Source organism: Hydra viridissima, unplaced genomic scaffold, assembly GCF_058129835.1.
Source record: "Hydra viridissima isolate aposymbiotic clone 2 unplaced genomic scaffold, HvirCarnegie_v1 scaffold_3, whole genome shotgun sequence".
Classification (NCBI taxonomy): Eukaryota; Metazoa; Cnidaria; class Hydrozoa; order Anthoathecata; family Hydridae; genus Hydra; species Hydra viridissima.
Genome location: NW_028324302.1, coordinates 11,948,544 through 11,961,479, shown reverse-complemented (window position 1 = coordinate 11,961,479; position 12,936 = coordinate 11,948,544). Strand labels below are relative to the sequence as shown.

The 12,936-nt window shown below is 27.5% G+C and overlaps 1 protein-coding gene across 19 annotated transcripts in view; it reads left to right on the top strand.

Moving 5' to 3' along the window:
* Nucleotides 1–549: 549 nt before the first annotated feature.
* Nucleotides 550–12,936, top strand: part of LOC145202154 (uncharacterized) — a 44,556-nt gene continuing 32,169 nt past the window's right edge. For 6 of the 19 annotated variants that reach the window (XR_016450594.1, XR_016450593.1, XR_016450596.1 and 3 more), the window contains exons 1-11: nt 551–902; nt 1,095–1,231; nt 2,747–2,825; nt 3,177–3,272; nt 7,091–7,152; nt 8,145–8,321; nt 8,395–8,483; nt 8,632–8,755; nt 8,852–8,927; nt 8,998–9,081; nt 10,187–10,221. Coding sequence is in view for 13 of the 19 variants with exons in the window: in XM_090081290.1 (XP_089937416.1) it covers nt 681–902; nt 1,095–1,231; nt 2,747–2,825; nt 3,177–3,272; nt 7,091–7,152; nt 8,145–8,321; nt 8,395–8,483; nt 8,632–8,755; nt 8,852–8,927; nt 8,998–9,081; nt 10,187–10,221 (1,181 nt within the window). In the remaining 6 variants the exon portion in view is untranslated. Of the gene's footprint in view, nt 903–1,094; nt 1,232–2,746; nt 2,826–3,176; nt 3,273–7,090; nt 7,153–8,144; nt 8,322–8,394; nt 8,484–8,631; nt 8,756–8,851; nt 8,928–8,997; nt 9,082–10,186; nt 10,222–12,936 lie in introns of those variants that run through there. The other 13 variants (XM_090081286.1, XM_090081287.1, XM_090081285.1 and 10 more) reach the window with 7 other exon arrangements.

Here is a 12,936-nt window from a genome sequence, read left to right as displayed (position 1 = left end):
ATGTAATTTATTAGTATATAAATTTTTCACATATGTATTGCAAAAACATATATTTGATTAAATAACTTTTTTAGAAGTTTAAAATGAAGTAAAAAGTAAATCGATTAGATTCCTGATCAATGAGTCATCCCTAATCCCTAATGCTAATACAAATTCCCCAGTTGTTAATCAGTTTAAATCACATAGAGGTTTTGTGAACAATTCTATAGTTACAGCTACACACCCATCAAGTGCTTTGGCGCTCTTTTATAACATTCTGCTAGAACAAAGTTTTCATCCGCGTATAAAATGCTTTTATCTTCTTGCTGTTTCAGCTTAATGTCAGAGTATTTTTCTTAGCTTAATTTCAGCTTAATGTCAGAGTACTTTTTCTTAGCCGAACATTTATCTAGCGCAACCTAAGAGCGCAGAGATTCATTTTAATTTGAACGATTCGGAAAATTAGATGGAAAAAATATTCTTAAAGTTACTCTGACGTCATAACTGCTTTAAAATATATTGTGAAAGTGTACTAAACGTCAAAACTAAGTAACATTTGTTTGATTGCATGTAATAAATGCACGAATAACGGATTAAATATATTTTAAAACGTTTGTTTTTGAAAAGTTTTTTCTATTGCTTTTTAATACTGTAATTATTTTTTTAATTTGTTAGATTTTAAAAGAAGGTATCTAGCTATTATGTCATTCTCATTATCCTCATCATCCGCATTAACCTCCTCCTCCACATCGTCGTCCTCATCATCCTTCTCCTTCTCTTCCTCCTCCCCTTTTCCTCCTCCCCTCTTCCTCCTCCTCCCCGTAATTATCATCATTCTCATTTGCTTCTATTTTCCAGAGTGTATCTATTGTAAAAAAATTTCTATAAAAAAGAAAAACACTGTTATGTTGCAAGATGATATGGTAAATGTATTTGTTTTAAAAATGTATATATCTGTATTTGTATAATTTTATTGCAAATGTATATTAAACATTTTTTAAAAGGGCAAATATAGATACCTATAACTATGTTTACCAGCAAAAAAAAATATTAGGCTGTTACTGTTTTTTATTTTTACTAGTTATAGCCATGCGCCTAAGAACTTTTTTTTTTAGTTTAACAACTTTGGCAAGAAAAAACCAGTTCTACTTGGATTGGAAAATAGCACTAAATCTCTTCATTTACTGCAAAAAGTTCAGCCAGCCCAGAAGAAACATAATTTTTTAAAGAATGTGACAAATAAAGTTAAGCAGTGTGTCTATTGAATTTTAAAAATTTAGTTTATGTATATATAGGTTATTAATTTAATGAATTAGCTATAAAAAGAAATTTATAACTGGAATTAATAAGTTGTAGAATGATACAAGTAAATTTATGTTTATATATGACAGTGTCTGAGATTGTTCTCATTAATTGTTTTAAATTTATTTAATGTTGAATACTTTACATCTACTTCTGTTCAAAAGGTTGTTTAAATACCTTCAATAGGTTAGGAAATATTCTTACATAAAATGTGGAGTAGTATTTTAAAACAGTTTTCTTATATATACATATTTTAAATAGAAACTGATATTCTATTTGCATATTTAAGTTGTAGATTTAAATATGCCTAATAATCAGTTGAATAATCTTTTAATTTCCCAGTTCTTGAGTTTATAGATGTATGAAAAGATTCCCACTCATTTAGAGTGGAAAGCTCTTCTTGAACTCTTGGATTCTACTTTGGTGATTTTTTTTTTGTGCTTTTAGTAATTTAGTTGTATGGACATCAAATATGTGAAACAAAGTCTAATTGAAAACTTTTCTGAGTATTTTAAAAGCTCCATTTAATCTGACTGTGTTACTAGCTGTAGTATCAATACAGAAGCCTACTAAGGCATCTGTGATTTCAAAATATACCAAATGTTTTCAAAATGTTTTGAATAACAATATCAGTTACAACACTCTAGAGGCAATCATTTTTTTAGTAAATTTAGTGATGGTACAGAGATAGCAATCCTTTAAAGTAAATTTATTCTTTAAATCTTCTATTTCTTATATCTGCTTTAGTGTAGAAGTAGATTCTTTCAAGTCTTACTCATAGCTTGTTCTGATGGTGGCTGTTGAATTAAAAAAACTAATAATTGTAACAATTCCCTTTTTTTAGTTTTTCTAACTCAAATATTTACATAAATAAAACTTTGCTTGTATCTTTCATGAAGTTGAACCTGCTTCCAGCTTTTCACACATTTCCTCCCAAGCTATAACATAGTACTAAGGAACATTATTTGTGAGGGAATAATTTTCATACATCCAATGCTAATTGGAGCTGATGCAAACATGAACTTTTCTGTCAAGCTCTGCTACAAATAATGCAGAGCTAAACTGCAGGTTTTCTTTATTCATAGGAATCTGACCTATGATATCTTGTTTGTGTGATTGATGGAATTTCCATTTTATGAATGTCTGACAAAGAAGTATCAGTACCAACTGAAGACTGAACAATAGATGGACCTGAGTTATTTAGAAAATTCAAATGTAAAAAACAGCTGCCTAATTATTAAAAGAAAAAACAGCACCCAAAAGTTTATCCAGGCATATCTTTGACTATGTTTGATTTGAGAGTCTCTCTCAAGACGTAAGAGTCTTTAAAATCTCATCCAATTCTCATCCATATCATCTGTTTTTCTGAGTTGATTCAGGTTTTTTATCCTTTAGAGAGTTTAGATAAATGTTTGTTTGTTTTGTGTCCTTTAATTGAAAGTGATATCAGTGAAATTATTTTTAGATCTAATTGCATATGTCCATCAAATGTGAAAAAGAAAGAAGTAAATTCAAAAAACCCACCTTATTGTGCAGATCTTCTAGTTGAGGACAATAATAGATTGTTTACAAAGTTAATTTCAGCAGTGTCAATAGACAAAAGCATACATTTTAATAACAATTTACTTTCCCTTAATGCTTTAAATGATGAATCAAAAGCCATGCCATCAAATTGGTTCAAAAGTGCTAAAGATAAATTAAAGTTTGACAAGAAAAGTCCATTAAAATTTCAAACTAAAAAACTATTTGAAAATAAATTGAAATTATATATATATCATTATTTACTTATTGAAATGTATTCGGCTAATGATGAAGCATATTTTAAAAATATTTATTTTTCATAATTTCTATTATAATTGTTAAAGTTTTTACAAAATTCAATTTTTAAATATTAGTATGTTACAGAAAGTTTGGATGTTATAAAGAATATTTCTGCAAGTAAAGCTTTGTTGTTTACTGCAACTATTGGCGTAGCAATAAAAAAAAAACAGGTATTGTTTAGTAGTATGTTTTTAATACTAGTTTTAGTATTTTTGCATTATGCATTTGTAACTATTGTTTTTAGTATAATATATTTGGAAAGTTTTTATTAGTCTTGATCAAAAACACTTGCATAGAAGGTTTTCTATATAGTGTTTGATCATTTTAAAATGCCAAATCCAAATTGAAGGTTTGAGAGTATGAGTGTTATAAGAGTGAGTAAAAGCAAAATTATAACAAGTCATACAAGTTATTCTAATCTTAGTATAAAAATCCTGTATTTATAACACTGTATTTTTTCAAAATTCTATACTGTTTTTATTATTATATCAATTTATATGTTAACTAATCTAATTAAAATTGGTTTACAGGATTAAGTAAAGATTAGGCAAAACTTTTGATTTCCTTAGATTTACAAAAGGTGTGCTATAAAAAAATCAGGAACTTTTAAAAATGCACAAATATGATTGTCTTGAAAGGGGATTGTCTTGGAAGACATAAGAAGTAAATCATCTATACCCAGGAGATAAAATCATTTATATTTTAATCTATTAACGGAATACAGTTGATTAGTATATGAGTGCTTTTTATGTAAAGGAGAAAAAATACATCTTCAAAAAGATCTAAATTTATTAAGTGGAAAAAATTGATGCTTATTAAACTTATAGTCTTTGATAAAACATATCTTAAATGACTGCTATTTTACCAGCATATTATCAGTTGACATAGATATGTAAATGGGGACTTAAGTTTACTTTTCAAAAAAAGAGTTTTTATGTTAAAGAAATTAGTTATATTGTTCCAAAGCAGTCTACAATGAGTTTTAATTTCTGTTAACATTAGTACCTCACTTTTACACAATCTGTGTGTCAGATCCAAGTTTGGCAAGTAAGTTAAAATGTAGATTAAATAAAAAATCATAATATAAAACTTAAATGAATGATAATTCTGAAAAATAGACTAATTGAACAAGCTTTGATAATGTGGGCTGAACAGAAAAAATGTTTCATGATACATTTAAATAGGAGACTAAAGAATATTTTTGGGAATATTATGTTTCCCATGTCACCATGAGTGGAGAAGTTACATTTTAAAGCTCATTTTTGATCAACATCAATATATTTCATGTTAATAATACAAAAAACATCTTATTGACAACTTATTTGGGATTAATATCAATATATTTTATGTTAATAATACAAAACATAGCTCACTATAAATAGTGATTTGCTAATAAAACGCAATAACCTAAATAAGATAAAGAAAAAACAAAAATAACATTAAAAATAAATTCATCACATAATTAAAGTAGATATTCACAAAATTAATAGTGACAGCTGTAAAACAGACTTTTAAAAGAGATAAGATATAGTAATATAATGTATTTACATATGTTTACATGCACATATATGCAAATACACAAGTAAAAAATTTATAAAATGTACATATACATAAAGAAAAAAGTTATAGAGATTAAGAATGAAATTAAGCCTAATTATTTAGGTAGAAATGATGAAATGATTTTAAGGAAAAATTCTTGGAACTAAGGATCAAATCTGTTTTTAGGAAATTACAAGAAAAGATAACCTGGTATGTAATGGAATTAATTCCATGTTTAATTATCTAGTTTAGTGGGATATTTAAGTTGTTATAAGTGATGTTGGTTATTTTCACTAGTTATCCTATGATTAAAGTAATTATGAAATTTGGTTAGAATGAAAAATTTAAGAAGTGAATTAAGTCATAAAAAATAAAGAATTTTAAATGTAAGATACTAGAGAAAATTCTTGGGTAGAAAGTTATTTGTATTGGTTCTAGTTTGTCCAGAAACTTAACATGCATATTTTAAATGTGACCTGAAATATGAGTGATATATGGATAAAAACGTTTAAAAGTTAAACATTCACTAACATGCTGTTGAAATGGCTTAATTTTAGAGTGAGGTTGTTTATGTGTGTTTTGAATGAAAGTTTTTTTTGTTTGTTTGTTTGTATTAATTGTTTTTTATTTGCTTGAAGCTGTTGAAGAACACTGGCCATATCTTGATTAATATATTTATTTAGTTTTTTGAGTTTGTTATTAATTGAAGATTAGTATTATCAACAAAATAATTATTATTTGAATGTTTGATAGAAAGATTAAGACCATTAATATAGGTAATAAAGAGAAGAGGACCTAATATGGATCAAATGAACAAAATGCCAACAAAACAGCTAATTCTGGACAGATTTAAATGCTCGACTACAAATATTAAAAACAGACAGGAGAGAGTTGTGACTGTGGTTAAGAAATAAAGACTTAATGGAAAAAGCTAAATCTTCCTATTCAACAAGGTACATCAATAGTGGAAAGAAAAATTGAAAATCTACTAAAAAAATATGAAAAAGATATTAGAAAACCAGGAGTGCAAGACTTTGCCAACTTATTAATTGCAGCTGATTAAAAAGGAGACTGTTTGTGCTAGGAAGATATCAACAAATAGTAAAATATCTTTAATTGTGGCTAATGCACCACATTTAAAGATACACAAGAATATTAACCCAAAAAATTAAAGTTGATTAAGCAATATCTTAAAGATACCAATGTTGAATTAAGTAATCAAGATTAAGAAAATTTTAGCACTGAAGAAGAAACACAAGATTTTGTCAGTGGTTCTAAAGATTCAGAAGCATCGATAACATTTAAAAGACAAACTGGTTCTGTAATAAATTTGTTTACACAGCAAAACTGAGTACAAGAAAAGTACAGAGTATGAAAAACTCTTGCAAAAAATGGAGTTTCTTTTCCAAATCCAAATCAAAGAGGTTTTTACAAAGCTACAAGAAAAGCAGGAGAAAAAATTAGGAGAACATTTAATAGAAGTTCTAAAAAACAAAAACTAGAGCATGCATTTTAAGTATCATGTTGCATTTTTAAAAATATAAAAATTGAGTTGAAAAATATAAAAATAAAGTTAAATTAGTAGTCCTTGCATTGATCAATCGAAAAAGTGAAACAATACTTAATCAAATAAATACTGCTTGAAAAATATAAGCAATGGTCTGCAATTGAGGTAACGATTTTTGATACAACCTCTGCAAATACAGGAAGATTTGCTGGTACAGTCATACAATTACAAAAGCATTTTGTTTACCTTTGATCAGGAAAACTCCTATATATTGGATGTCAACATAATGTTCTCCATCGTGTGATGAATGATTATTTTGAAGCTACAACTACCTCACTTAATCTCAATTACTAGTTCATTAGTAAAATAATAGAAGAGTGTGAGCAGCTGAAAGCATCTTTTTACAATTCTGGAAATGATTTAAAAGAAGTAAAAAAAAATTGATGGAAAAATAATATGATTTTTCTTCATCGCTTGTTATAGGTAGTTTAAGAAAACAGAAAGCTTCCCTAAAATAGGTTTCTAAACTTTACCAAACTTTAGAATTGCAAGATGACCTATAAATTGCTTTGCTAGCTTACATTTTATTTCTAGAATAAAATAATATCTTGAAAATTTGTTAAGTTTGAAAAATTGATTTCAATTTCAAGTTTTGAGAAAAAATAATTAGCTTTCAATATTTTAATTATTTAAATAAAAAGTTTTATCTTGCTGCTAAATATTTTTAAGTTATAAGCTATTTTTTAAAAGTTTAAAAGAAAAGACAAATGAAAAAAGTTTAGATGAGAAAACATTTTTTGTCACTGTAGCATTAAAAAAAAATTTAGTGTTAAACTTTTTTTTGTTATTTTCTGGATGTTTATTCAAGCTGGTCATGTAGTGTTTACAACATCTGTTTATGATTTAGTTAAAATTATTTTTACTCTAACATTTTTTTTTCAGAATCTAAATAAAAATACCAATCTCATTGGTCAAAAGATGAACTTAATTAGTGGAGATTTAAAGTAAATATTATGTTATTCATTATACTTAAAAATGTTTTTTTATCAACTTTTTTTTTTTTTCTGCCTTTTTACTGTATGTTATTTAAATTTTGTTTGAATAAAAACTTTAAATAAAATTATTTAAATGTTCCTATAGAATACAGGGGTGAAGAAGCTTTCTTGAAGTTATTTGATATAGCTCTAAAATCTCTATAAATAATGAAGGAACAATATTATTGCTGTTTGTGTTCAACTTAATCACTATGGCAAATTCTCATAGCTAAAACAAATAGCCTACTTATGAATTAGAGAAACTTCATTAAAGGGATCATAGGCTTCTTCCTATGCAATGGGGAAAATAGAGTGCTTGATTGTATATTTTCCTGATTTTAAATAATATTATTATTAATTAAGAAAATCAATAAAAGAATACAGAGTGGTTATTGTTAGAAAGACTTAAAATGCTTTAATTATCTGTGTAGCTATGTTATTAACTGTGAAACTCAATAAATTGATAATTAATGAATAGATGAAATCATAATTAACAGAAAAAAACCTTAGGAGCCATTTGCTTAAAATGATTTATGCTCTTGTTACTTAAAATAAAAAGCAGGCAGAGTGCAACCATTACAGAGTCACACTTCAAGGTATTTTATTACCTTTAACCTCATTTGCTAGTTACCTAAACACTGTTACTGCAATTCTATAAAGCTGATAAAACCTCATTTAAATGCAAAATAGCCAGGTTACAGTATCATAACCTAAAATAAATGCATGCTTCCCAAAATGCAGAATCAGTTTTGTTAGTAACTTTAATGTTGTATGCTAGAATGCACATTCTTTATGGGCATTCTTTACATAAATGTGACAGAATAATGAAAATATAAAACTGTTGGGTTGTTATGTATATTGCCAATTAAATGTAAAAGCTAAAAATAAAATGAAAATTTTTTGTTAAAGCTCCATTATAAATATCATTTTAATGAAGAAAAAAATTTTCCCCATTTTTTCAGGTTTTTTGAAATACCTGGTCCACCAAAGTTTTCAGTATTACCATCATCAGTTAAAAATAAACCAGCCACTGATTATCCAAGTAATTTTGTTGAAGAATGTAATAAAGCAGCTGATTTGTCAAAAGATATTGGTGCTAACATTAAATACTTATCCACTGATCCCAAATTTACACACAGGTATGAAAATTTTTAACACAAGGGAAAAAAAAGATTACATAAGCTTCAAAAAAATTTTTTTCAAATTATTTAGGCTGCTTAATCGTAGATGCAATTCAAATTTACTTGATAGTAAAGGTTATCTTCACTATAATGATGTTCAATCAACAAAAAAAATAATGGGTATTTTCTTATATATATTATATATATTATATTCTTATAATAATGGGTTAATTTCTTATAGTTTTTCTCATCTTTTTTGTTGTTACTTTCATCATATTCATTGTCTTTTAATTGGTTATGAACTTAATTGATATAATGTTAAATCAAGAAATTGGTAATGAAAAGGTGGGTCACAAGGTGTGGAAATTTGAATCTATTTTGGATATACAAAGAAAATACAGGAAATTGTGTGGAGACAGTGTAGTCAAAAAGCTAAGTTTTCAACCTTTAAGGTAAAAAGTTATCTAATTATTTAAAATTGATCTATCAGTGAACACATTTTGCTCATAGTTGCATACAACTTATATATAATAATTTACATTTTAAAGGTGTTTTTCTCATCCTACTTTATCAACTGCAAAGCATGTATCAAATGTATTGAGCTTTGATTCAGTTATGGCTGAGGTAAGTTATGGTTACACTTTTATAATATCATTTGTAGTATAAGTTTAACAAATATTGTACTTTTTTGTAGATCTTTCAGCAATTAGAAGAAAGAAAGCTCATTCAAAAAAATTTTCAGAAATTCAAAAATGGTGGCTCTAAAGAAATCAATCATGTAAAATAAATTTTGTTTACTTTAACAAGATTATTTAAAATGTATGATTCTTTGAAATAAATGATTATTTAAACTATATGAATATTTGGAATGTGTAAATATTTGCTGCTGCTGTTACTATTACTCTTGTTGTTACAGCTAATGTGCAATCACTAATGTCTTGTGTAATTATAGACATAAAATGCGGTAATTACTTTGACCTTACTAGTAAATATTAGTTTGTAGCAAATTTATTCCTCTACAAAATGTGATTTGTTGTTATTCTAGTTTTAAGCTTATTTTGCTGTCATGCAGTTTCAAAAAATTAACTTTGTCTAATCTTAAATTGATTGTGATAAAGAAAGCTTCAAGTAAAGTTGTACATTCTTATTGGTGAAATTCACTTAGGCAAAGAACAGAAGTACCAATAATAGCACCTTTTACATTAAAAAAGTTCTTTCTAGTATAAAAAATCAACCAACTAGTGTTAGGTAGTGTCTAAAATTTTTTTTAGCTTCAATTGGTGTGGAGCCAATCAATCAATTCACTTTTTTAGAGGAATCTATCAAAATAGTTTATACTTCTCATAACTGTAAATCACTGTTTAAATCACTTTTTGAAATTTAAACCAAAATATTTTAAATTAATGATGGTGGATTAAACCAAAATCTCTTTGGTTTAATCTACCATAATTAACTTTAAAAATAGATTTGTTTGCTTCTTAAAAAAGAAACTTATCAGTTTTGTTGCTTAAGTCAATAACTTTTCAAATATACCTAAAAGTAATCCAATTATAGATTTTTGAGCTATTCAGAAACAGTTTTCAAACAAAAACTCAGTTTTATCAACAAAAAAAATAGCTTTGCCTCATATTCTTAAGCTTGTGTAACAGCTTTCTAAGGCAGTTCATTCATGATCAGAAAAATTTTAAGAAATGACTCAGTTGCTGAGAAAAAGTTTAGAATTAAATATAGAAGAAAAAAGTGTAGGTTTTTTTCTTCTTTTGGTAAAAAAAGAATAATACCCTTTTGAACTCTTCACTAATTTTAATGATTATGTGTTACTGTTACTGTTATTGTTCTTCTTTGCTAATTTGCTATATCCTATATGCTTTTTGTAATTTTAGGTTGATATTAAAAGTGCTGTGAAACACCATTCCAGGTTTTGCATTCACATTTTTAGTTTTTGGAGATCATACATACATACATACATACATACATACATACATACATACATACATACATACATACATACATACATACATACATACATACATACATACATACATACATACATACATACATACATACATACATACATACATACATACATACATACATACATATACAAATGCATACAAATACATACAAATACATACTAATACAAATACATATATACATACATATATTTGAGCGACCCTAATATATGGCTAAAAAATGATAGTAATAAGTTTAACTCTAGCACCTTTCAATTCTATTCCTAGGAAGAAATATTTATGTGCAAAAAAGCAGTACTATTATTTGATAGGGGTGCCCCTTGAGCTTCAAAGTTTTACATTTATTAGAATTTTGCAACCAGATTAGCAAATGGTAGTATATTTAATTATTTACTTAGATGCATTCTACTTTTAGGAGTTACGTTTTGTAATATTCATGTCCATTTAACAAATTGTTCAGTCACATCTTATTCAACAGAACGTCTTATTACAAGAACATCTTATTCAACAGAATTGTTAATTGACTCATGTTAGACATAAACTGCAATAATAGTGTTTTAAATTTTGAATGTCAAAATGTTCAGTCACCTTAGTGTTGTGTTCAAGTAAGGCTCACATCATTCTTTCAGTAGAATGTTCAAATGAACTAATTTCACATAAAACACTAGAACTGTTATATTCTAGAAGAATTCTTTTAGTGCATTCAGGAAGCTTGTGCCAGTAGTCCTGGATAATCTGAAAGAAAAACTGAAATTGATCCTCGTCTTTTTTATCTTTTTGTTGAAATCTTGCATGAGGACCAACACTCTCTTAGTCCTGTCTTTGATGACTACCAACCTTTTCAATACTCAAAGTGTATGTTCATATAATTTGTCTTCTTCCAAAAAAGAAGGATCTCTGGTTATTATTGTATACGGAATTCCAAGCAAGGAGAACAACTTCTTTGAGTTGGTCATGCAAATTTTTCAAGACCTCTGGTGCCAAGAAATACTTCTAATTTTATACTGGGATTTTTTGCCAGATATTAGGTACTACTTCTTGCATGGTGTAAGCATCAATCTCTTGGAATTGTGTGACACTATATTACCAACCATTGGGGTTAATCCAACTGTTGGTACCGACCAGTTGGGCTAACCCAACCAGTTCTTCTGAAATCTACTGTAAGTGAAACTCAAGCGTAACTGTCTTTTTTATATTTCTACCTTGTCTAATGCTCCAATGGAACTGAGTCAACAGATTTCTATGAGAGAGGAAAAATGTACTGTTCTCTATTATTTTAATCATTGTTTGTGCATCCAAATGGGTGTCAAACAGACTACCAAGCTATTCCAGGAGTTGTTCTGCCTTTATGTTTCTCAAGAATTTTCTATTCAGTAAATATTGCTTCCAGCTTGTTGATACAATGTGTGGCTGTTCAAACGGGTATTCCAGCCTTTTCCTAGTATGTAGACACTGTTTTGAATGACTGTTGAGTAGCATCTCAAACTTTCATTTGCTTTACTTTGCAGAGATGCAGAAAATAACTAATGTTTGGTAAATTGAAGTTGCATCCAGAATCTTATGCTCATATGAAGTAAGAAAACATTTACTTGTCCTATAGTTTCCATTTAAAGCCCTGAAACAAATAATATAACCAATCATTATGAACAATATTGATTAATTGATTTATAGTTAGTACATTAAGTACATATATCAGTACAAAGTGCACAGTTATTGGCTGAAAGTTATTCAATATTTGTTTAGGTACAGCTGTTTGTCAAACTGTAGCTACGTTTTACAATCTAAACAATAATTTAGTCAGGTTTTTACCTGAAAGGTAGTCTGTAATCAAGAACATGTCCATTTCATATGCAAAGCTAGATTGCTTCATAATATCTGGTTAGGTAAAGCTGATAATTAACAGATTGCTGAATGAACATTTTAACACATTACACTATAATGTACTTTTGCTACAAATAAATGCTGATTATTATATAAAAGCACATCATTAAACAAATGAAACAATAACAACCATATTGCATAAGACCAAAAGATTTTGCTCACTCCAACTATAAAACCAGAAAGTCTTAAGGTTTGAGTTATTATTTAAAATTCCATTTTTGGCACAATTATTTTTCTATAAGTGCAATAGATCGAAAGGTGCCACATAATTATTTTGATGTGTCATTTTTAAAGGCATAAAGGCATATATATCTTGTTTTTACATATATATTTTGTTTTTAAAGGCATAACATTAGTGTGTGTGTGTGTGTATATGTGTGTGTGTGTGTGTGTGTGTGTGTGTGTGTGTGTGTGTGTGTGTGTGTGTGTGTGTGTGTGTGTGTGTGTGTGTGTGTGTGTGTGTGTGTGTGTGTGTGTGTGTGTGTGTGTGTGTGTGTGTGTGTATATATATATATATATATATATATATATATAATTTAAATTTTGGAAATTCAGCTTGCTCACACCTGGAATAGTGAACTGGAATGTTAAAATAGTTTTAAGCCCAAAAAAATTTGGATGATTTTTAGCAAATATAAAAGCTAAATATTTTTTTTATTTTTGTATTATTTGTTTTAAATTAAAATATTGTTAACCTATTTTCAGAAACAAGGTGTCAAAATCAAATAGGCTTGAAACAGGGGTGTGTCTTTTTAAGAAGAGAAACTTAAGAAGAAACT